We start from the raw sequence: 25326 nt of genomic DNA, 5'->3' as shown, positions 1-25326 counted from the left end.
TGAGTAAAGGGGCGACATGGGGCGCACGGCGATGGGAAGCGTCCGGCGGTAGGGGCAGCGACGGCTCGGCTCTTTTGCAAAGGGACGGGGAGACGGAGCGATGCCGTTATCCTCCCACGCCGCCCCGCCTGGTCTACATCTAGCATCTCGCCTAAGGATGGGCGGAGGAAAGGGACGAAGTTCTGCTGCCCAACTTTGCATCGCTGGCATGGGCGTCCGGTGAGCGTGACTCTCAGCATGTCAGTCAATGGGAGCGGGCCCTTGAATGGCTCAGGGCCGAGGGACCAGCTCACCTTGGACAAGCCCCCTTGGGTGGCTTCCACCTTGGCCGTCATCCTTATCTTCACCATCGTGGTGGACCTGCTGGGCAACTTGCTGGTGATCCTGTCCGTGTATAGGAACAAGAAGCTGAGGAACGCTGGTGAGAAACGGGAAGCCGAAGGAGGGTGGCAAGAAAGTTGCAAACCAACCCAGCCGCGCTCCGGACGGCACTCTGGGAAGAGGAGGGAAGATCGGGGGGGGGGTTGAGGGGGCGGAGGGTAGCTCGGTCCCGGGACAATATTCCCCCGCAAGTCATAAAGGCGTTCCTTCTGGCTGTGAGGTGCCCAGTTAATTTTGTCCCCCTCCACCAGAAAGCGATGGATTGCCTCCCCTAGTGCCCTCCCTCTTTAATCTGGCAGGCACAGCTAGGATCGCATAGCTAGGATCCATCAAGCCGGTCGCTTTTTATTCTCCGGCCTGTGCCTGTAGCTGCAAGGCAACTTGTGTATCTCAAGCTAGCCTTCCCCGGAAGTTTGGGGTGGCACGCTTTCTATGACCTGCCCATAGGATGAAGCCATCTCATGTATTCACTCTTTCCTTCTGTCCATCTTAAGTACAGTATTCAATAGTTTCTCAAGGTTTGCAGGTTGCCCTGGCTGAGCCCTGTACTAAGCCCTGCACCCAAAGTGGGTGACAAAAAACAAAAAAGGGAGGGGGAGACTGAAATGTATTTTTCCCACTTCAGATGGGACAGTAAATAAGGAGATTTTTAGCAGGAACCAGGTTTGAGGCTGTTTGTATAAAACTCCATGCTCAATGGCATTGGTAAAATCTAATCCCAGTTGGAGTCACACAGTCCAGAAAGAGAGAGGGGAGCAATACAATTCTCTCTTAGATGAATAAATAGAAAGAGATGGTCAATTTAGCCATATTCTATGTTATTAATTCAGGGTAAGAAATAATGGTACAAAGTGAATATGTTGCTACCATGCCTGTTTGGGGTGCAGCCAGTTCAATGCTAACCAATTCTTTGGCCTTTCTCCTGTTTATTTAATCCATTGGAAAACTCTCAGGCAGTTAAACAGAGTTTTTCTTCTTCCTGTGTGCATGTATTTAAAGAGGAGAATCTCTTGAGCAAATCTGCTTTCTTTGATGCTTGTTCTAATAGAGGAAAGTCCTCTCCTTATTCGCTATATCAAGTTGGCTCAATTGGGGTACACATATTCTAAATCTAGTCACTCATACCTCTCTGGCCCTTTTAAACTTTCATTAAGAAAAAAAATCTTGCTTGCCGAAGGAACAGAAAACACGTGCAGGGAGCAGAAAACATGTGCAGGGAATTGCGTCAGCAAAGCAGACAAATGTTTTTTCCACACCCCCTTCTAGAATTCCAATCTTTAGTTGATGCTCTGAATGAACTGTCTTGCTGGCTTTTGAAGGGCGTCACATGGAATGTTAGTAGTTCTTACATGGTGTTTTGACAATCTGGGCAGATGAAATCTGACGGATGACTCTGAGGAAGCACATCTTTTTCCTGTGGTGTCCACAAGAGCACCTAACATACTATAGTGTTTTCCAGAATTTGTGGGGAGTTTAGAATAAATCACCTCCTTACTGCTGCAAAGTATTTATTACATAACCAGCATGCAATCAAAGGATATAGTCTTCCTTTGAGGTATTTTCTGCTGGTGTTCTTTTCATCAGTCTGGGGAGTTCCGAAAACAAGATTATGTATGTTATGTATGGGAGGCTATCTCACTGACTTTAAATTGTGGAACTCTACATTAAATAACACTTTAGGTTACAAGGTGAACTTTCACTTGCACTATAGAATTCTCCTTGTCTTTCTCTTGCAGTCCTTTCTGCATGCCCCCTACACACACACACAAACAGACACACACACTTCTGCGTGGGATGGAGATATGTATTCTACCGTATTGACAGAGGGACAGACCAAGTGGAAACAAAGTTTTACTTTGATATTGAAAATAGAAATCAATTATCCCAGGGCAAATGAATACAAGTGCATTCTATTCCATACACTATATGCAAACAAGCAAATTAGGCTTTTCAGGGCAGATAGCCCTCAATTAACATTAGCCTGGTCCCATCTAGGATTTGCAACTTCTTCCTCACTTCTCCATTGACTTTGCTTCTTGGAAACTGGCAGGGAGTCACAAGGAGATGGTGACTTAATGATCCACAAATTTCACCTAACAATGACAACAGGGACTGCCAGGATTGCCATTCCTAAACTATGCAGTCATGTGACACTGTGCTTTAAGACTACATTGTTTAGCGACCAAACTTCCAATCCCAATTACCATTGTTAAGCAAGGACTCCATGTATAACCATAACAACTTAACAACTTGAAGTAGTAGAATCATACTGTACAATTGCTTGAATGAGAGCTGTCTATTGTTTCTTATGTGAAAATGTTTCCTACCCAAGGCAAGTTTATTTTATTTATTATTAATTTTATAATATGGCTTTCCTTCAGGAGTTCAAGGTAGTATCTGTTGTACTCAATATTTTCCCCACAAAATAGTATTCCTAAGTGTCAGATTGGAATAGCATATTAAATATAGCTTAATAAATAGTATTGTGTGCAGAATTCATAAATAATTTATTTTCTGTATTTACCTGCATTGCTGATCTCAAAAATAAATCACTAGCTTCTTTAAGTGCATCAATTGAGAGGCATTCTGAATCCATTAAATCCATCTTTTTCCACGTCAAGTATAAAAATGTTTGTTTTACAGGAAAATTATAGTTCCATGCTCGGTATTTTAAGCTTGAAGAGGATTGGAGAGTTGGAATATTTATAGCCAGAATCACACTAAATATTTTTGGACTGTGCGAATGTTGTAATGACATGATGTTCCAAAGTATGTAGGACTAGACAACGCATAAGGATTCCATGTTTTTATAGGTTTTATTCATGGATAGGGCTAATATATTTCATTTTTTATGATAATACTCTATTAATGTAGCACACCCAATCATTTTCTTGTATTTTCTATCTAGAAATGGCATAAATTGCACCATGGATTTTTATCAACTACACTACTGAAATTTAACAGCATGGTCCAAGATAGCTGCAGAGCTTGGGACAATACAACAATGAATTAAACTATTCAAGATAACATAGTTAGAGAAAACTAGTGCTTATAAACTTAGAAAATGACTCTCAGTTGGAACAAGTAGACTAGATGAAGCAAATTCTAGTCAACCAAAGAGTAACTTCTTTGAAATAGAAGTGCCTATTTTCTACAGTCTTCCATAATAAGACTACTTATTAAGACTATCCTGTGCATTCTGCTTTTGCCACAATGATTTTCAGAGTTTATATGCCAAGGGTAGATCTCAGTAATTCAGAACATTACTATTACAAGCTTGTTTATAGAAAAATACAATGCGTGACTTAATATGGCTAAAATAATAGAAAATGCTTTAGGGCAGTGGTTTTCAACTTGTGGTCTGTGGACCCTTGGGGGGACCACAATGTCATTGGGGGTGGGGAGGGAATACAAAGGTTTGAAGAAATGTTATGATTTAAACCTTGAGTTAAGTCTTAGTGGTCTGAGGCCATGGTCAGTGGCTACAAACGGGTGGTGAAGAAAAGGTTGAGAACCACTGTTTTAAAATATCATGAATGAAACCAGCTGAGATCTACAGAACGTGAGGAAAATTGTGGCTAGGGGAGAGGTGGCTAGGCTACAACTGGAATTTTTCTAGAAACAAGGTTGGTTCTACTTTAGTTTTCTGTGCTTCTGACCACGTTCCATAAGCACTGTCACACATATCTGCATATTTGTCTTCATCCCAAATATTGCTTTTCTAATTATCTTTTCATTATTGTGGTCAACAGAATAATTGTATTCAATTAAAATGTGGAAGTCTTGGGTTTATAAAGAAATTATCATTGTAATGAGCAGCACAACTCTATGTCAATATGCTAAAAAATCCATTCTTTGCAACTTTTTTTAATATTCCTAAAAATATTTAGGTTGGGGATTTTCCACTTAAATTGCAATTTAGATTTTCCATCACCCTTTTTTGGCAAAACAACGCCAGACTCTTTTGTTAAAGCATTTGCAGCTGATGAGCTGTTGAAAGAAGAGATTTAAAATGCAAGCTTGATTCATTTTAAATAATTGTTATTAATTAAACTGTAACATTTAGCTATAACTGTTACAAACACTGAATTTGGGAGTATTTACATGTTCATTTACATATCTCGTGTAACTTTATAGTTGTGAGAAGACTATTAAAAGAGGCACATCAAAGCAACATGAATTCTCTGTTCTACTGATACGATATAAATGCAAATGATACATAGTATTATTTGTACTCTGTGTTTTGTGAAAAAGTATTTTAATTTAAGTTTCTGATTGCTATTTAAATCATTTAAGACAATAATACATATAGTATGTCTCCGTGTGTGTGTGTGCACACACTTTTTATTTGTAATGTATTACTTATGAAGAAGCTATAACAATGCAGAATAAGAACATGGAACCTGGGTAATTATCACAGTTCTTTGCTGACATTTTAACTATGAAAAGCTTCACCACATGATGGAAATCTGACATAGATTAGAAGATGGATGAAGATGCGTCTTGAAGAAAATGTAAAAGAGTGAAGATCACCCTTGTTTCTCTGCAAAGAAAACAAACAAGGCCAGTTGAAAATGATAGCTTGGGGAAATCAATCTATATTTCTTCATTCTTTCCACCATGTTACCAAATGGCTGAAAAAAACAACAATTCGGAAATCTGGATTTCTTTTATTGACTTGGGGAAGAAAGAAGGAGGGAGAGACAGAAATGACTATGCATTGTGTAGAGAAGGCCACAATTCAGTTTCTCTTCACAGCAATCATAACATTTGCAACTAGAGTTGCAGAACTCAAATCAAAAGACTCTGATGTCTCTTAGAGGTCTCCCAAGAATGTGTTCATGAAAATAATACGTTGCAGATATCTTCATAATAGCACAAGCTTGGATTCAGAAGATGCTCCTTTAGAGTAAGAAGGTGATATGACTGGTAGGACTCTTGTTTTATTGAATATACAGGTAGTCTTTGACTTATGACCACAATTGAGCCCAAATTCTGTTGTTAAGAACTGGTCACAATTGAACAACAGAAAAAAGTATCATTATAAAACAATATCCTTTTTTGTTAGAATGGTCTCTCTCTCTCTCACACTAAAAATTCCAACTACACTATGATCCTTGGAAGTATTTCTTATATTCTTTCTTACAATAGTTAACTCTGACTTTAGCATAAAGGATAACTTATGGGTGACATTACAATAAGCCAGGGATGGCCAAGGAATGCAAGCTGAGACAGCAATTTCTCAGAAGTATTTTAATTGTCCAGCAAATTTTAGTCATTTTTTTTTAAAAAAATCAACTTATTATATAGACTCCACAATTTGTTGCTGTGTCCCTGTTAGATTTTCATACATCTAAAACTAGAAGTATCCTGTTAGAAGGACATGATTTGAGATTTGGGTGGCATGGCTACTTATGCTATGACAAAGTTAAGGTAAATATGTATTTCCAAAATCATTTCATAATGAAGGATTGGAACAAGTATAAAACAAGATTGATTCCCAAATTTCTTCATGATTGTCACCCCAATAAGCTTTTTTTAGAAGCACTTACAAAATTGGTTGACCTACTCAAACCTAAAGGTAAAGGTTCCCCCGCACATGCGTGCTAGTTATTTTCCGGCTGTAGGGGCAGTGCCGAAGAGCCAGCTGTCCAAAGATATCTCCGTGATCATGTGGCTGGTATGACTAAACACCGAAGGTGCATGGAGTGCTGTTACCTTCCCACCAAAGGTGGTCCCTATTTTTCTACTTGCATTTTTTATGTGGTTTCGAACTGCTAGGTTGGCAGAAGCTGGGAAAAGTAATGGAAGCTCACTCCGTTACACGGTGCTAGGGATTCGAACTGCTAAACTGCCAATCTTCTGATTGACAAGATCAGTGTCTTAGCCACTGAGCCACGGTGTCCCTTTTAGAAGTCACTGAGACCTACTGAATCTAAAAGGGAACCTAAACTGAAAATGGGAAAGGAATTTGAAATGGAGGGTCATAATTATCCGTAGTATGCTTATGAACATAATGCTTATGTTCAGTTATGTTAGGATATCCTTAATAAGTTAATAGAAAGATTGAAACTGGACAAGAAGAATTTTAGTTTTACAAATGAGAAAACTGATTTTGAATTAGATTTATGTACTAATGATGAGCATGTTATTGCTAAGGTATACAAACTATTATTAAAAATGAATATGGAAGATTAATATGACAAAGATTTATCAAGATTAAATGGGCAAAAAAAATGACTTTGATATAATGTTTGATCAATGGAAAAATATTAGACTAAAGGATTGAAATTTACATTAAATTATAAATTGATAATTTGACATAAATTATAACTTGAAAGACAATTTTAATATGTGTGTTGTTGGAACTTAGCACCTAAAAATGTCAAAAATGTGTAAGAATGTGTCAAATATATGTTGGAAATGTAATCAATCTGAAGGTATTTTTATCATCATTGGGGATATGTAAGAAGTAATAGGGTCAGATATGAACTTTAATTCAGAGAATTCTTGGAATAAATGTACAATTAAAACCAGAAATTTTTCTTTGAGAAAAATAGCTTTAAAATGGGGGTGGGGGGTTATATATGATAATAGCAGCAAGACTGTTGTAAGCACAGAGATGGAAGAAATTGCATGTCCCCACCATGGAAGAATGAATGATGAGATTAATAGACAGAAATGACAAAATTGACTGTTTTGATTAAAGAAAAGACTAGCTTTGTTTCTACCTGGAAACTACATCTGGATTTTTTGCTTAAAACTGAAAGAAATAAAATTTTAATTTTGGAATTACTATTAGAAATGTTTATGGTTATAGAAATACTGTGTATTATTGTTACTCTTAAAATAAAAAGTTACAGTACTCTGTATTTGTCTCAATAAGGAAGTTACTCCTGTTCTATTTTTTTTCCTTTTCCTCTTTTGTGCTATCTTGTTTCTGTATGACATTCTTTTTCCTATTCTGTTTTAATTTTTCTGTTTCCCTGAATTTGAGTCTTGAAGAAATTTAATACAGTAGAACCTCTGGTCACAAAAGCTTCTGACCACGACCAAACCGGGTTCTGACCAAAAAAATCACATTTTTTTTTCGTGGCTAATTTCCTCTTCCCTCTCATTTTTTTTTGTAAGCGCCAGATTTCTAAAATTAGGTTTGGGTCACAACCAAATCAGGTTGTGACCAAAGTTATGGAAGAAATTATGGTCGTGACCAGAGGTTCTATTGTAAAGGTTTTTTTTTTAAAAAAAGGACTGGACATTTACTAACATATCTATGCCATAATTTTGAAGTTACAAGATGATGTCATCTTTTATTACACAGCTTTTTTCTTGATGAAAGGATTTGGTTAACCAGCCAAATATTTGGTTACAGACTATTACCCTGAGATAAGATTCAAACTGATTGAAACTGACCTTTCCTGGATAGCCAATCTTCATTTCTTCAATGACATGGACTTCCTTTCTCCTTCTTTACTTGCAAAGCGGACACAACGCCTTTGTGCAAGAAAATTACAGGCACTTCACTGCAAGACAATTTATGCCAAAAGTTACTATTGTGTACACATTATTTCTGCACATGACATATTATATGGTAATGTCTGGCAAATGTATTTATTTTTCTGAACAGGAAATTGTTGCCTATATAGGGAGATAGACAGTTGTATATTTATCAAAAGTCATGATAATAATGGGCTAATGCTGCATATAATGTGATCCACATGTGTTTGAGTACTATTTATGATATGGGATGCCGTACAAGAAAGCTGTGAGCTGGTTGTCTGAGAAGGCAAAGAAGTAACTAACAATAACAGGGTCTTATATGGCTACCTGTGGATTCTTCTATATAAGGGGATGCAGATGTGGTTATTTCAATTATTTTGCCATTCAGGAATGCCATACAGGATTCCACATGTGCTAATTATGTCCTTGCTGCACTTTATTGGGCATTTTCTAATTTATAGTCAGAGATAAAGCTAAGAGCTTGATAATTATGAAGATTTTGTTAGTTTCACAAAAATTAAATAGTAATTAGGCTAAGTCTATACTTATAGTGATTCAAGCTGAACAATCTAGCAGTATGTTGTGACTGATTTAGGATTTAGATTTCCTTCCAGCACTGACCTCCTGAATTCGCAGAAATAAGAGTGGGATAGGGCCTATGCTTGGCATGATGCATTAGCCTTGCTGGATAACAAAGATGGTTTTGCATGTGTTAGCAGCATATCACAGCTATTTTTTGAAATTAAAGCTTGCTGTCTAAATATGGAAAACAATTAGCATTTGAATATGCATATTCCCTTTCCAAAGCATTTAGGAGAGCACTAAGTTCCAGCTTTTCAGTTGGAATTCAATTTCCATAATTTTCAATTGATCTAGCTAATACAGAATTATAAGAATTGAACTACAACCAATGTGGAACGTAGCATATTTAGTTACTTCTACAATTAGTAACATTCTTATGTCTTCTTTGTTATTTCTGAAAAGAAAGTAGTGCATAAAGCAATCCCATTTTATTTTTTTAGCAAATTAGTCATAGTTATATACAAAATCAATGACTTTTGATGAAACAGAATGTATTTAATGGTATTTGATGAGGTGAATGCTATTGCTGCTTTCCATTGCAATATCCATTCTTCTATTGTCACTTTTTGTGTCACACATTGACAGCAATCTGATTGCTTGATTCAACTGCCACAACATATTAAGACAAACATTATCATCTTCAATTGATGCAAGTTTGTAAACTGGGTTTTTTTTCTATCCAGATTTTTCTCCAATTATTATGCAACTTTTGATTTATTTTTGTTTTTTAACAAATAAACTGATATTCAGGAAAATAATAATAATTAGTTCTTAACCCAACTATAGAAACAGGGTAAAAAATTAAAAATCTTAAATATGGAAGTGTGATTAAATTATTATTCAGCGCAGTCTGTTCCACTCATTCTGCAAATATTTGCTATAAATATAAAACAGCATTAATCCCTTCTCCAAATCTCAATTTTTAACTTTCATGGCACAATTCATCATTGAAATATAAATATTCACTTACTAATTATTGTTTTAATTTATTTTCTTATTGTAAGAACAATCTGGATAAGGCAGAATTCAAAGTTAGGAACTGGTATTCCCAGGATATCTGTGCTATATGGGAAATATTTCCAAAGTATTACAAAACCCAAACTGCTCTTAGCCAAACAAAAAGATAATCAAATTCAATAATATTGAAAATGAATGAGTGATGTACTGGTATATATATCTTTCTGATATATATAATATCATTGTTACGCAAATTTACCGAAGTAAATATAAACAATACTATGTGTTGTTTCATAATCTTCTTTCATCATCATATTTCATAATCAGAAAGTAGCCTGGGAAACATTCACTTCTGATCTTTTCTCTGTTTCCCCCTTGTGCAAATTTTCTCTTCTCACAGATACTCTTAGGGCATAGTTTAGTACTGGATTTGTATCAACCTAAATCCTGATTAACTTTAATGAGGACCGTATTTTTATTAGTTTCCAAAACTACTCCCAACTTCATTTGAAAATTTATATCAGAAATGATTTAACCATAGTTAAAGTTGAGGAGAAAGGGGAGGAGGAGAATAGGCCCAGGAGTGGTTAAGGCCAGTCCTTAGTTTGTGAATGATAACTGTCAAAGAATAAGTATAATATCTGTACCAAGGCTTCATAAATAATACAAATGAGAACATGAGTCAAAATAAAAAGTAGTGTACAAAGGATTCAAAGGAGGCGCCTCATGACACATGGGAGCATAACAAAGTGTTGCTCTTTGAATCATTAAAGCAGCCACATTTTTTCCAAGGCTCAGGTGGATACATTGAAAGCTATTCCCAATTGTCTCTGGATGTCTTGTAAAATTTGCCTTTTAACTGTTTTGTACAGCCCTCAAGTGAATCCTACAATTAGCAGGATAAACAGTCATTGATGGATGCCATTTTAGATTTTCAGTGTGTTGTCTCCTTTTTAAATGCTTTCATATCTGTGTGCTTCAAACATCTCTACACCATCTCTAGTGTAAATATGAGCTGCAACATATGATTCTGCTGATTGCAGCACTTGGCTTTAAGTTAATTCTAATCAGTCATTTTAAGACCTAGTAAAGAAATTGAGGTCTATATTTGGAATGACAGACAGTTCCTGCTGACAGCAGTTTAATTAATTAATGAAGGACCCTTTTTTACAGAAATATTTGTTGAAAAACAAAAGGCCGGATGCTAGATTTTAATCTACTTCAGAAAATCAAATTGTCATTTTTACCTTCATTGTTTTCGGTGCCCTATTTTTGAACTGAAGTAGATTTTTAATTTTTTATTGCTTCCATGTCATAAAAAATACATTGATTGCTGCCTTGAATTTTGAAGTAAAAAAGTCCTTGTCATTATTGCAGATGTCTTTTGGAGCAAAAATGGAGGAGACATCTGAACCATCAGAAGGACATTTTCACTTTTAGAAGACCCGCTACTTATATGCAAACTCAGGATGTCTCCTCAGGATGCAAACTCAGGATGTCATGAGAAGAGAGTGAACATTTGTATTTCAGAATTGCCTTACATCAGGTAGCGTGAAGGGTAAGCAAATTGCATATATGGTGGGGTGGGAGTTAGCCACCTTAGACTGCAATTCCTACATCTGTTTACAAGGAAGTAAGTTTCCTTGTACTTAGGTGGAGCTCACTTTTCTGTAGACGTCTATAGAATTGCATCTTAAATTTTTCTGCAGGCGGAGAATAAAAAACTTTCAAAAATGTTTTTGACGTTCTTTGTGAAATTTATGTCATGTTCATTTATTTGATTTACTAATCAAATTTATATGGCTGACCATCTCACTGAAAGTGACTCGGGGTGGTGTATAACAATTACAAAACCTACTAATACTATTTCCTGACATTTATATGAAAACAGGTTATGTTTTCTTATTTTTATCAAACCTTTTCAACCTACATGGCCTTCTGTATTTTTTGAGACGTTCATTTCCGGTGTTCCTCGTCACGTTGCCCTGATGACTAGGAATTTTGAAAGTGGTAGAGCTGCCATGTCTGAAAACTACTGAATTAGGAAAAGGTTTTCCATCAATTTCTGAATTTGAGATCTGAGAGCTGGATAAAATAGGAGCCTGGTGGCGCAGCAGACTAATAACCAGTTATTAACATTCAGCTGCCTGCAATTACTGCAAGTTCGAATCTCCCCAGGCTCAAGGTTGACTCAGCCTTCCATCCTTTCTAAGGTAGGTAAATTGAGGACCCAGTTTGTGGGGGCAATAAGCTGACTTTGTATAAATATACAAAAGTATGAAGGCTATTGCTTAACGCATTGTAAGCCGCCCTAAGTCTCCGGAGAAGGGCGGCATATAAATCAAAATAAAATAAAATAAAATAAATAATTTTTATTTCTATTATTGAGCCCTTTCTTTCCGACTCTCTTCTCCAGACACCCACAAATAGTAATGCAAGAATCTAAGAATGATCACAACTATTGAGCTAAATAATAATTGGAAAAAAAGAATAATAATGAATTACGCATTGAAATAACCTGCCAAACTAATACTTTAAATGTCTGTATATTTCTCTTAAAGTTTTCTAAGCCATTTCAACTTTAGGAAAAAGCAAATACTGACGCATGTGTATTTTGGTTTGAAGTACATATGTCTTCGCTATTCAAACATTTTTCATGCTACTTAGGCACTTTTTTTGAAGGGAAAGTTTGACAAAATTACATTGCTTTTTAAGAACTTTTTTTGTAAGCGGAAGAATTTTATTCTTCTGTTGTTATGTAATTTATGTTATCAATTTTTAGCAAATTTTTTCATAAATAATTTAAAAAAAAACACTAAATGAATCTGTTTCCTCTGATTTCCACTGTTGGTGGAAGAATGATGTTTGCCTTGACATTTTTATTATTATTATGTTTATTTAATAACTAGGAAATTTATATCCTTAAGAATGAGTCTTCATTTAATTTTTAGTCCATATTTTCTCTTTTTTTATTTGAGGGGAAGTTTATGTTCCGTGGCTATAGTATTTTGTAATGAGCTGTTGATATTTATTACTACATATACAGAAACTGGTGGTTCAGTTCTTCTTTATCACAAACTTCCAGCTTCCCATCTGTAAAATCTGTGATTCCACACTACGTCACTTAATGCACTGCAATCTCTATTTTTTTCTCCTGGTAAATCAGGAGAATAAATGGGATTTATTCAAAATGTACATGTACTTTGGATGATATTCTTACATTTATTAGTTATATATATACATACATATACATACATACATACATACATACATATATATATATATATATATATATATCTGAAATCAACAACGTATTCCTAGTTAACTTCATAAAAGCATAAAATGTGTAACAAGATAATATACAAAGAAATAAAGCATGAGCAATAATATACAGTAATCAACCAATAATAACCATAGGTGACCTCAAGCTGCAGCATTCTCCAAAGTTTTCATCTTTAATTAATTTTTAGAAAGCCATGGGGGGGGGGGTGTCTAAACCTGGAAGAAGACTATTCCATAAAACAGAAGACCATTACAGAAAAGCACTGTTCCAACTCCTTCATCTCCCCCAAATAGCAAGCCATTAATAACTTTTCACAGAAAGAAATCTCTTGGAAGCTATTGCATATCCTCTGATACAAGTCTTATGTGAGTATAGTGATCCTTACCAACCAATAAAAGTGTTGATATATTAGCAACCCCTGCAGTTTTGAAGTAATTTTCAAAGGCAGCCCATGTTTAGCACTTCACAGTCACGTTGTAAGCTTTGGCTACAGCTAGCACACCAGGCAAGCTATACAAAAACTTTTGCACATGGCCTCTATTTGCCTATTCAGAAGTATCATGAGTTCGAATCATGAATCTTTTCCTTCAGGAGCAATGCCCTTCCTTCCAGAAATGAAAATGGAACTGATAGGACTGTTTCTGAACATTTCAGCTTGCTTTGTCACATCTGCAACTCAACTTCTGCCAGCAATCAAATCAAAATTTCCACATTGTCCATAGCTAGCTCAAAGATGGCTGTCAAATATGATATGCGAGGATCAACTGCTAGCTGGTGACTGACAGTGCAATTGAAACTCTGCCTTATTTATGTCCCTATCACACAGATTAAAAACAGGCAGAACTTTCATTGCCCAATCATAAATGCCAGCTAGACTTTTTTTAAACTTTTCTGCCCCTTTAATTTTATTTTCATTCTGTCATGCCTTCACTTTAAAATTAAATGCATCAAAAGATAAAATTCTACTTTAATTTTGAATTGAATTATAGTACTTTTAGGTAGGGGTTTTTTGCCTTGTGAGAAATAAAATCCACATTATTGAATATCTGGCTTCTTATCAATTGTGATTAGTTGACAGTAAGTCAAATTGCCACACTCATTTCGATTTCTGCCCTCATAAGGCAATTACTTTTCAGTGTAAAGCAGCGTGCTTCAAATACAAATATTGTAACGTGTGAGTAGAAAGAAAGAAAAAAATTTACAGAATTACTGCTTTAAGTTACTTGGATAATTTCCTCAAATGATTTCTCCATCAAGTGGCCTCGAAGTATGAGTCTTTATGAAATGTCAGTGGATTATTAGTTGTATGCCTCGGTCCTTTCCTTTTTAATAAGAATTATATTTAAAAGATAAGTACTAAAGGGGTTAGAAAAGGAAACATTGTTCTTATAAATTTGTTTTTTGTTTATCTTTGATATGTTGGAAATTCTTAAAGGGATTTAATAAAGAATGTTATATACTGCTTGGGCCTCATCCAGGTTACAGATTTTTGAAGATTATAGATTATTCCAGCAGGGAAAAGTATTCTTCAAAACTTAATTGTTTGGATATCTAAAGGACTGCACTGCTAATATACTTTAAACATTCCATTGGTCTTGGAAATGATGAATCACAAAATTAATCAACTGAAATATCAAATAAATATTTATTAGCCTATTTTCTGAATCAAGTCAGTAAAAAAAAAAAAGTAATGTGTGGAGTTGTGATGAAGCAATTAAATGTTGGTATTAAATGACTGGTTTTGAAAAATTCTCTTGGTATATAGAAAACCAAAATTAAAGCATACAGTATCATCAATGCCATGCCTTTTACTATGCATTTTTATCATTATTTATATTACTTATAAACTGTCTTGAGTAGCTTTCTTCCTTCTTGGAAGTGAGGTATATGAATATCTTTAATAATTGCATCTTCATTTGTAAAAGGAGAAATGAAGAAAAAAAAACATCGTGGGATCATCATTCGATGTCACTTATCTAATTGTGGACACTTGCTACAAATGCAACAGAAAAATACTAGTTCCTATGAAGTAGTTTTGCATTTAAAGCATGGAATCTCAAAACACATGAAATACTGATGGTTATACTGCAGACTACATTTTAACAGTGCAATTCTTTTAATATTGCATGGTTTATATATGTGGACATTGACAATCAAACTGCAAATGATGAGAGGCATTTAAAATCAGATTTAATTGCTTCTTTATCAATTTCTATTACATTTAGTGCATATGCCTCTCTGAGGATGGTTTACAGTGTTTACAGTTAATATGTTTCAAATATTTTATCTGTCTTTGCCTTATAAAAGACTAACAGGGTTGAAACTACAGGAAATTCCTCGGGGATGATGTTCCACAGGATAGATGATGCCAATGACAGTCAGGGCACAAAAGGACCATCGCTGGGCCCAGGTCCTGAGCATCTTCTCCTTCTATGCACACATGGGCAGACAGTTTCTGTTTGGAAGAGTCAAATCATATAAGATTTTGTTGGTCAAAACTATGTCATTCATTTATTGTGCAAACCTATTGGTAACTAATGAAAGGGAATGAACACTGGTGTTCCATTCACATCCTGTCTGCCACATCTTATTTAACTGCAGTTTCCAAGGTATTTTGAAGTGCAGACCAACATATAGCATGTCACAGTAGCAAACCACTCACAACTTCACTGCTTTCCTGGCATTATTTGTTGATCCAAAAGAACTCCCAAGTTGCAAAGCTGCTCAGCTGGATGGGGGTGGAGAAGAACTCCTTCCATATCTAACACAGGAACTATGTCTAAATCAAGTAACGTTTACCTGGGATTTCATCATTAATATCCACCCATCTATCCATTATTGCCTCCAGAACAGGATAAGGATTGTATCTTTGACTTGGCAATATACAATTGGTTTTCACTGATAATAAATAAGGAATAACATTTTCCACTGGCCTCACATATGTTAAAGACTTCATATTTGATGTAATAGGCTTAATCTATTAGTCTGATTCATTCTTACCATATTGTATTTAAAGTGTACAAAGTCTCCTTTGGCTTCCTTACTTCTAATTGAGTAAATTGGAAATTCTTTGTTCTGTTTGCTTAATTAAGAAATTGTAGAAAACCTTAAAAAATATACATTTATACAATATATACTTGATTTAAGAATTAATAATAGAAACAGGATTTCTTTATGACTTCTCTGTAGCTTGGCTAAAATGTTAGTGTTATTGACTTCAATGAGTATGTAATTTTTAAAAAATTTTCTGCTGTCTCAGAAAATGATGAGTAAATGAGTCATTTTTAGTATTCAGTATATAGCCAGATATTTTCAAGAAGGTTTTCAAGTTTTAGATTTCTTGTGGCAAATACATACTGGATTCAATGGACCTTTTAGTATGTGTAACTGGCCAGTTAAAATCAAAAGAAATTAAGAAGGATGTCAATCAGTGAAAGTTAAAACTAAATAATGTTGAATGTCATCATGTCCAGATTTATTTTCTGCCTTTTTAGTGCTGAAGCTTGGTATAGATTGCTTCATTTATTTCATTTTTATCAGATAATAAAATTATTATTTATGTATTAAAATAAATAAAAATATGTTACTATTGGAAAACTTTCCTTTTTTGTTTGAATGCCAAAGAATTAACTTCTCTCTAGATATTTTCTGCTAAAGGGATAGATTTTTGCATCCAAATCACTACATGCACAATTAATGTGCACATGGAAATTTAAAGATGGAAAAAGAAAGGTCAGTCAAATTAACTCTGGGGGAAAGACTAATGACTGAATCAGCATTTGAGTCACTGATTCCATGTCCATTCTTTCAGTTAAAAACAAGAATTCTCAGACCACAGTAAAAAAAAAAAAAGTTCAGTGATCTTTTTTTTTGTCATGTGCATCTTCACTTCCTGATTAACTCTAAAGGGAATAAAAGTTCTACAATTCAAGATGAAATTACCTTGACAACATAATGTATTTAGTATCTTACTCAGATTTCTATACCTTCTTTCTAGTAAGACTGTTTTTAAAGTTCTTCATATATCTTTATTGTAAATGTTTTTTGCTTATTCGTTGTATCAGGATCAACAGACAATAATTCTTCTATATTTTGTAGAGCAGTGAATTATTTGTAAGTCCTTTAGCAAAATACCAAGATGTTAACAGAGAGTTGTAACTTTAAATGCCAGGAGCAAAATCTGTGACCCAGTTCTAAGGAGACTGAAAGCATACTATAATGTTTATTATTTTAATTTTCTGTTTCAATCTGAAAGTGTCTCAGTGAAATTGGTTAATACATATTCTCATAATAGTTTGTGATATTCTTCAGTTAGACGGTTCTTTTAAATGCCCAGTGTTTTCTGCTGTAGAAATACTGTAATTAATTCATCAAAGTTACTTTTGTTAAACAAAAATAAACTTTTATATTACATAAACTTTTTTTTCATAGTATTTTATTAATGTTTATTGCTCCCAGCCTGAATGTCTAAATTTGTAACTTTTAGCTAGGAAGCAGTATAACTATATGATAGAAGGAAATATATTGGATACTAACACATGCAAAAGGTTCTAGATATCACAACATTGTGATGAAATTCAATCTTAATCATTAGGGTAATCATAGAGTCAAGTCAAGTATTATTTCTATTCTATGTTCTATTATACACCTAGTATTTTTATCCAGTTTTGGGCATTTTATGAAAGACCTTAACCATCTGGAGCATTTTCAAAAGACAATATAAGTTGCTTGTGACTTATGTCATTGATTTAAAAATAACCAAATGACTTTCTCAAATAACAGCTCCTTCATATGACAAGGATTCTATGCTTCCATACCTAACAATCTTTATAGTGATTTTGATAAAACTGAACTCTGTAAGATGGAACAATGAAAAGAGAAGGTTATATAAATTATGATTCTAGGTAATCATTCATCACCCAGCTGAATTACTTCAAATATTAAATCTGAACTTCTTTCATATGATTTTGGTTTTATATGAGTGTTCTATTTTATGTGTTCATAAATATAAAATGTGTACAAATAAATAGTCCTTGGTATTCTCTGAGCTTGGCTGTTTTCTTGCAGATGTTTCATTACCCAATGCTATTAAGGTGTGGAGTTTACTCTCAGTTTATATTCTAGGGCATGGGTGTCAAACTCACGTTACCATCACGTGACGTATCACAATGTTTTTTCCCTTCACAGAGCAGGGGTGGGCATGGCCTGTGTATGACGTATCCGGCCTATGGGCCGCCAGTATGTAGATATTGTTTATGTCTATGTATCTACTGATGGCTAATTTGTCAAAGTGTCAGATTTCTAGAAATTCCCTAGCATTTTCAAACTTGCCTTGGTCTAGGATGGTCACAGTTTCCTGGAACTATGGTTAAGTCTGTCCATATGTTGTAAGTTTTCATCATGACTACTGACTTCTGGTTGGTGTTCATGGATACATTCAGCCAGTTTTCTGCCTGTTTGACCTATGTATATTATAGATCAGTGATGGTGAACCTTTAAGAGACTGAGTGCCCAAACTGCAACCCAAAACCCACTTATTTATCGCAAAGTGCCAACATGGCAATTTAAGCTGAATAATGAGGTTTTACTACCTAAAATAATGATAAACAATGCAGAGTTCAGCTAATTGTTCTAAGAAAAATCTGATAAATGTACTTTTATGCCCCTTCATTTTTTTCTGCTTTGAAATATTACATTTAGCAACAATAAAAAAGAAAAACTTTCGTAATATCATTTCTCTTTCCTCCCTCTCTCTCTTTCCCCCTCTCTTTCTCTCACTCTCCCTCCCTCTCTTTCCCTCCCCCTCTCTCTATCTCTCTCTGCCTCTCTGTTTCTCTCTCTGTTTCTCTCCCTCCCTCTCTTTATCTCTCTCACTCTCTGTGTCTCATCAATCTATCTATCTATCCATCCCCCTCCATCCCTCTCTCTCTCTCTCTCTCTCTCTCTATCATCTATCTATCTATCTATCTATCTATCTATCTATCTATCTATCTCTCCATCTATCTATCTCCCTGCCTGTCTCCCTGCGTATCTTTCTGTCTATCCATGCTCTGCTGTCTAGCTTCACGTGTCATGTGAATCCAACCACTTGAGCTGTGGAGAGGAAGTGGACGCTGGCAGGCAAACCCAAGCGTTAGAGATCCACACAAATAAGGCAATTCCAACCTGGATCCTGTCAGGGAGACCCACCTTCCACCCTCTCTCCCTCCATGGTGGGGGCCTGGGTAGCCTGAGTGCAGCTCCTTCCTTGGAGGCAACCAGCAAGCAAACAAACGTGGGGCTCTGGCTGAGAGGTGGTGGTGTGGAGTCCCACCTCTGGCCAGCGAGAGTGGGGCTCGCACCTTCCCTCCACCACTGAGGTGCTGGTGCTGGCCGAGAAAGATACGCGAGCCAAAAGTTTGCAGCTGTACTTAGCGGAGTTTGCAATCAGGCTTGGCAGGGCCATTTAGCAGGGTGACCCCGACCCCTGGTTTGCTTCAGTGCAGAGTGGGAATGCAGAAGGCAGAGGAAATCCGTGCCTCTCGACGTTCAGCCCTCAAAGACTCCTTTGGGACAACTTTTTCTGCTTTTGAAACATTACACTTAGCAACAATAAAAAAAGAAAAATTCTTGTAATATCATTTCTCTTTCCCTCCCCGTCTTTCTCTGTTTCTCCCTCTCTTTCTCTCTCTTTCTCTCTGCCTCCCTCTGTTTCTTTCTCTCTCCCCCCCTCATGGGTGGGGAGGAACTACTGAACTGATGCTGGGTGGTGCAAATGACGAGCCCAGGAGCAGCACACTCATGCTAATCTGGCTGGCAGGGAGGCAGGACATCCCAACACAGGCAGCTCTGCAGTAAAAGAAACTGCTTTTTTTTGGCTGACCCAAGACGATGCAGGTTCACATTGTGGCTCCACATTGTAATGGGCTTCAGGAGGAAGACAGGACCCCGTCTCCCCCATTGTGAAGCGTGTGAGTGAAAAAGTTCACTCGATCAATTCCAACTTCGCAAGATTTTTTTCTTTTGCAGGAAGTTGGAATTGAGTGAAACGCGATGGAGAAACATGATTGGATCTGGACTGGGGCGATTGCATGCGTGCCCACAGAGAGGGCTCTGCACACGTGCCATAGGTTCGCCATCCCGGTTATAGATGTTTTCCTTCTTTGGCTGCTGGTCTTTTGATTTATTTAGGATGTTGTGGACAGCCTTAGTTGACTTATGTGCTACAGTGATTCCATATGGTTGTAGTAATCTATTGGTGATTTGAATTGATGTGTGCAAATAATTGCATTCCGATCATATACTGTAAGTTTCATTTTAAAATGACAACTTTTTAGCATGTATATCTATTAGAAAATAAATGTTACTTAATCCAGTGATATTTGTTCCCAGGAAGTAAGTGGCTGTGTGTATGTGTGTGTGTTTGTGTATTTGCAAATGAAATATTTAAGACATTTCTAAATTGATTTTAACTAATACATTCTACAGAGCCCATTAAGGTATCAAGCTAAAAATCAGGAATCTGCGAGTTCTAGTTCTGTCTTAGACATGAAGTCAGCTGGGCATTCTTGGACCAGTCACTTTCGCTCAGCCCTTGGAAGGAGGCAATAGCAAGCCATTTCTGAAAATCTTGCCAAGAAAACTTGGCGACTAGTCTAGTTAATCACCAGAAGTCAACACTGACTTGAAGGTTCCATCTATCATCTATCAATCATCTTTCATCTAGCAGCTAGCTGATGACAAACCTGAAATCTATGTACCCACTGTTTTTTGAAATTAATAAAGGTATATTAGTATGCTTTAGATTTGACTTCATTTGAGAAACGACAACAAGTGTGCCTGGAATTAGTTCTTAGTCAAATGAGTGTGCCTTAGCAAGTAGTAAATATTATCTGTAGTTTATTGCTTGGGAAAAAAAGCTGTAGAATCACTAGTAAAAAAATTTAATATATATATAAAGATAAAGCTCTTTAAGACTTTAAAAATATGTTACAAATTAAAATTTAATGAAGCAGTAAGAATACTTCTGAAGAAATAATTAAGTGAATTAATGTCAGAGAACGTACTAGAAATTTCAGAGGAAATTTTCAGAGCGATTGAAGATTAATTTCTCTAATAGAACAGAATTTGTATTGAACTATAGAAGTTTTAAAAGCATTTGTTTTAATATATGCAATAATGTACTAAACACGTGCATCCATAGACATTATATCTATTAATATTACACAGTTTAAAATACAATTCAAACAGGGAGCCTTGATTCAACACTGGTACAGAGCCATTTAATTTGTGTACAATCTAAACAATCTAAAGTTACAATCTAAACAAATCTTTTGTACTTCTAGCATAAATGGGTTTTGAGTGCTATCATTAAAATCAGATAAAATATACTTTTCCTGCATCTGAAATAACTTAGTAGTTACTGGTATTTACCTCATCTTTTTCAATATACTTCTTGCAGACTGATAAATGTAATGGGCACTTATAAAAGGAAACGTAAAACTATACCCCAATTCTGAGAATTACTACAAAGGCAGATTTTTTATATATACCGTATTTCCCTGAAAATAAGACTCTGTCTTATATTTTTCTGAACCCTGAAATAAGGCCAAGCGCTTATTTATTGCCGTATTGCTATACACTCAAAAGCCCAATTGGTCTTATTATCGGGGATGTCTTATTTTGGGGAAAATAGGGTATATAACAAGACTATCTACTCTTATTGTTGAAGGTTCTGTTTGCAATTGTAAAATGCTAAATGCTTGCTGAACATTGCAGAAGGTTATATTGTCTAATTATTCTGTTCTAGTTCCATTTCAGCCTGCCATATTAAGATAAAAAATTTGATAGAACTATAAGATTCTTATCCCTTCAAGTATCCAAATTACTGTATAACACTGTAAAGTCTTGCAGTTCTTAGGAAAGGTAGTTTTGAGAATGAATCCTTGTCCAACAGTTCACTGAAGGCAGATTGGCATCCACTTTATTGAATTAACAAAGACAAGAATGAACTAAACTAAATTAAACTAAAATGTGGACTGTTTCAAAGAAATACCTTTGCAAAGAGGGTTCAGGAATTTATCAATATGACCTTAATTCAGAGTGAGCCAATTCATTTTGTACAAGATAGCCAAGATTTTGTGTAATATTTTGTGAAACTCATTTTCTTACATGCTGGACATATTTCTTCAAACTTTTGGAAAGCTGCAAAATTTCTGCTCCAAACTGCATTTGTGGTCTAAGGAAATAGTAACCATGAACATAATGGAAATATTATTTAAAACATTAAAAACCTTTAATGTGGTTTAATAGCCATTGCAACTTGATTATTGTTGTACACAGCTCTGTAATACGGTAGTTTAGTTTCTACAATCTGGTTTATTTGCAGTAACACAGATATCTTATTAATAGTTACTAGATTGTTCTGACTATAATGGAAATCACAAACCATGCAATCACTTCATAATCACAATCACTGACTCTAACACAATCACAAATCATAAACCCTTAGATTACATACAAAACCATCATTACATACAAAAACCCTGATAAAACCCAGTTTTATCAGGGTTTCAGCTAGATCCAAGCACTAAGCAGGACAGCAACCCTTTGGGAATGGGATTCTTTACAAAGCACATTTGTAGGGTTCCTGGTTCTTAAATGCCTCTCTGGATCAGTTGTTTAATTAACAGTTTGCTTGTATCTCCTAAATAGAGTCATTTGGCTAAGGCAGTTCACAAACGTGACAGCTGCTACCAAAATTCTCTTAGCTAAGATACTAAAATAGATCTATGTGAAAATTACTAATAATGTAAAATATATGGCCTATTTTTAGATGGACAGATATGTTAAAGTACACATGCTTTCGGCTGAAATGAACACTTTGAGTTTAAAGCCATTCACATCCTTTTATATAGCCACCTACACTACTAGAAGTAATTCCCATCGGCCTTTATGAATTACCATTTAATATGCACGAGAATTATTATACATATACTTAATGTAGGTTTATATATAGAATCTGGATTATAAAGGCAGGCATTTCACATTTGAGGCAAATGTAAGAATTGTGAAAAGAATGTAATATTCCTGAGAATATTTTTATTTTCCTTCAACCATTATGGGCCTAAAGTCTGGAAGTCTGTTCATCCAAATTGAACTAGATTTAGGATTATTAGAGCAGAATGAGACTATGGTAATAGTTTTGTAATCCTGAATGTCTATCCATATTTTTTTCTTTTCATATTAAGACAGATCAAATAGCTTTCAAAACATGTGCCCAAGTAGTTCAAATAGTATAAATTTTATCACATTTCCTGCCTGTTTTAGCAGGAGTGAATTTTATCCATTCGGTTAAAAATTTAATTTCATTTACAGTTTTTACTATATAAACATACTCAACTGTCTCTAATATATACTAATTAACTTTAATTTTCAAAATAATTTATGCAATTTGCCTTTATGTTTATCTTCGTTTAGTGAATTTTCAAGAACTAGATTTTGTAATGTATCCCAATATAGTTTTCTTTTTAAAGAAACTAAAGACTTTTCTATACATTAAAAAAAAAAAAGTTTTGTCTTGCATTTCCCACAAATACTTTCTGTGTAATTGTAGACATTTGAGTATCAAAATATTGTTATGCTGTTATCCAACTTGATGGTTTTTCATAAACTTAAAGTTTATATATTTTGAAAAAGTTGAGTCATTTTTAGTGTATGCATATATATATATTGGCAGACATAGGAATATTTTTCCAAAACCTTCTACTGAATGAAACATAATGCATGTATCTACAGAAATCAATGTTTTAAGTAATAATAACTATTACATAGTCTTTATAGTAGTCTCAAATAATTAACCAATTAATAATTACTTTCATTAATCACCTAGAGTTTCTACCAGTTCTCTCTGTGTGTGTGTGTGTGTGTGTGTGTTTTCCTGTATGAAACATTTTATTATGATCAAAATTATGGCTCTGATGGGTTGAATTCAGAATAAATTTCTCATGGAAGAAATGAATGCACATAAAATCACACTTTAATCTTCAATTCAGCTTGTATGTAACTTTGTGTTTAAAAAATGCTGTAAGTTATTTACTAATAAATTATGTTTATTTTTCAGGAAATGTTTTTGTAGTCAACTTAGCTATCGCCGATCTGATCGTAGCTATCTACCCATATCCTCTGATCTTGACATCTGTCTTTCATAATGGCTGGAACCTTGGATATATACACTGCCAGCTCAGTGGATTTCTTATGGGCCTGAGTGTGATTGGATCTATTTTCAACATTACAGGCATTGCTATTAATCGATATTGCTACATCTGCCACAGTCTCAAGTACAACAAGTTGTACAGTGAAAAGAATTCTGTCTGCTATGTCGTTCTAATCTGGACTTTGACTTTTGTTGCTATTGTGCCAAACTTTTTTGTTGGATCCCTTCAGTATGATGCTAGGATTTATTCATGTACTTTCTCTCAGTCAGTAAGTTCCACATACACCGTAGCAGTGGTCTTTTTTCATTTCATTCTTCCAATAACCATAGTAACATTTTGTTACCTGAGAATATGGATCCTCGTTATCCAGGTACGGAGAAGAGTTAAACCTGACTACAAACCTAAGCTAAAGCCACATGATTTCCGGAACTTTATCACCATGTTTGTAGTCTTTGTACTGTTTGCAGTCTGCTGGGCTCCATTGAATTTCATCGGCCTTGCAGTGGCTGTCAGTCCAGAAATGATAATTTCCAAGATTCCAGAGTGGCTGTTCGTTTCCAGCTACTACATGGCATACTTCAATAGTTGCCTTAATGCTATCATTTATGGACTTCTAAATCAGAACTTCCGTCGAGAATACAAACGAATACTTAGGACACTTTGTACAAGAAAAGTTTTCTTCCAGGACAGTTCTAATGATGCTCCAGAAAGGATAAAAAGCAAGCGCTCACCCCTGCTCACACAAAACAATTTAGTGAGGGTTGGCTCAGTATGAGGGGAGAAATCTAGTTACTAACAATTACTAAATATTATGTTACATGATACCCAAGTATTAAATCCACGTACTAGCCTTGTTCTTCAACTTCTGTTACAATACATGGAAAGTTACATGTATATATTGTATGCATTTAGATAAGATAATATGTATAACATTTTGGAACCAAGCTAATAATTACATATTCTATTATCACATTATGTATAATGTTACACACAGCAGGCATGATTTCAACAAAGATACTTGAAAACCATTGACAATAGTTAAGAAAATATGTCAGTTACACTTGACATTGTTTAGATAATTTCCAGTAATTCAGTGACATCACAAATGTACATTGCACTCCTACACAAGTCTTCTCTAATGTAAGATCACTGAATTCATAAAGGCTTGTAGTTGGGTACATGAATGTATAGAATTGTAGTTTTGGGTTATTAACAGAAATATAAAATAATTCCCTGTAAATTATTTGTGTAATTTAGATTAGCCCAAAAAATGGATTAAAACTAATCAGCTCATTACTTTGATTTCCTATGCTTATCACAGCTTCTTCCAACATTCAGCAGCGTCTTCCATTGCTTGCTATCCTAGAAGAGATTCTGTCAGTACACACAGTTTTAAAAAATGAGATTGTGAGACTTAGTTGCTTCTTT

The 25326-nt window shown here is 35.1% G+C and overlaps 1 protein-coding gene across 1 annotated transcript; it reads left to right on the top strand.

Moving 5' to 3' along the window:
- Nucleotides 1–237: 237 nt before the first annotated feature.
- Nucleotides 238–24673, top strand: LOC139320217 (melatonin receptor type 1A-like). The gene is made up of 2 exons (XM_070948442.1): nucleotides 238–421; nucleotides 23805–24673. Exons 1-2 carry the CDS (start codon nucleotides 238–240, stop codon nucleotides 24671–24673), a joined length of 1053 nt encoding a protein of 350 aa, XP_070804543.1.
- Nucleotides 24674–25326: the final 653 nt, after the last annotated feature.

This window comes from Pituophis catenifer, unplaced genomic scaffold (assembly GCF_029215685.1).
Source record: "Pituophis catenifer annectens isolate HBS135680 unplaced genomic scaffold, rPitCat1.0.hap2 SCAF_8, whole genome shotgun sequence".
NCBI lineage: Eukaryota > Metazoa > Chordata > Lepidosauria > Squamata > Colubridae > Pituophis > Pituophis catenifer.
Note: the sequence above shows the minus strand (reverse complement) of the source record. Positions and strands in the feature narration are given on the sequence as shown.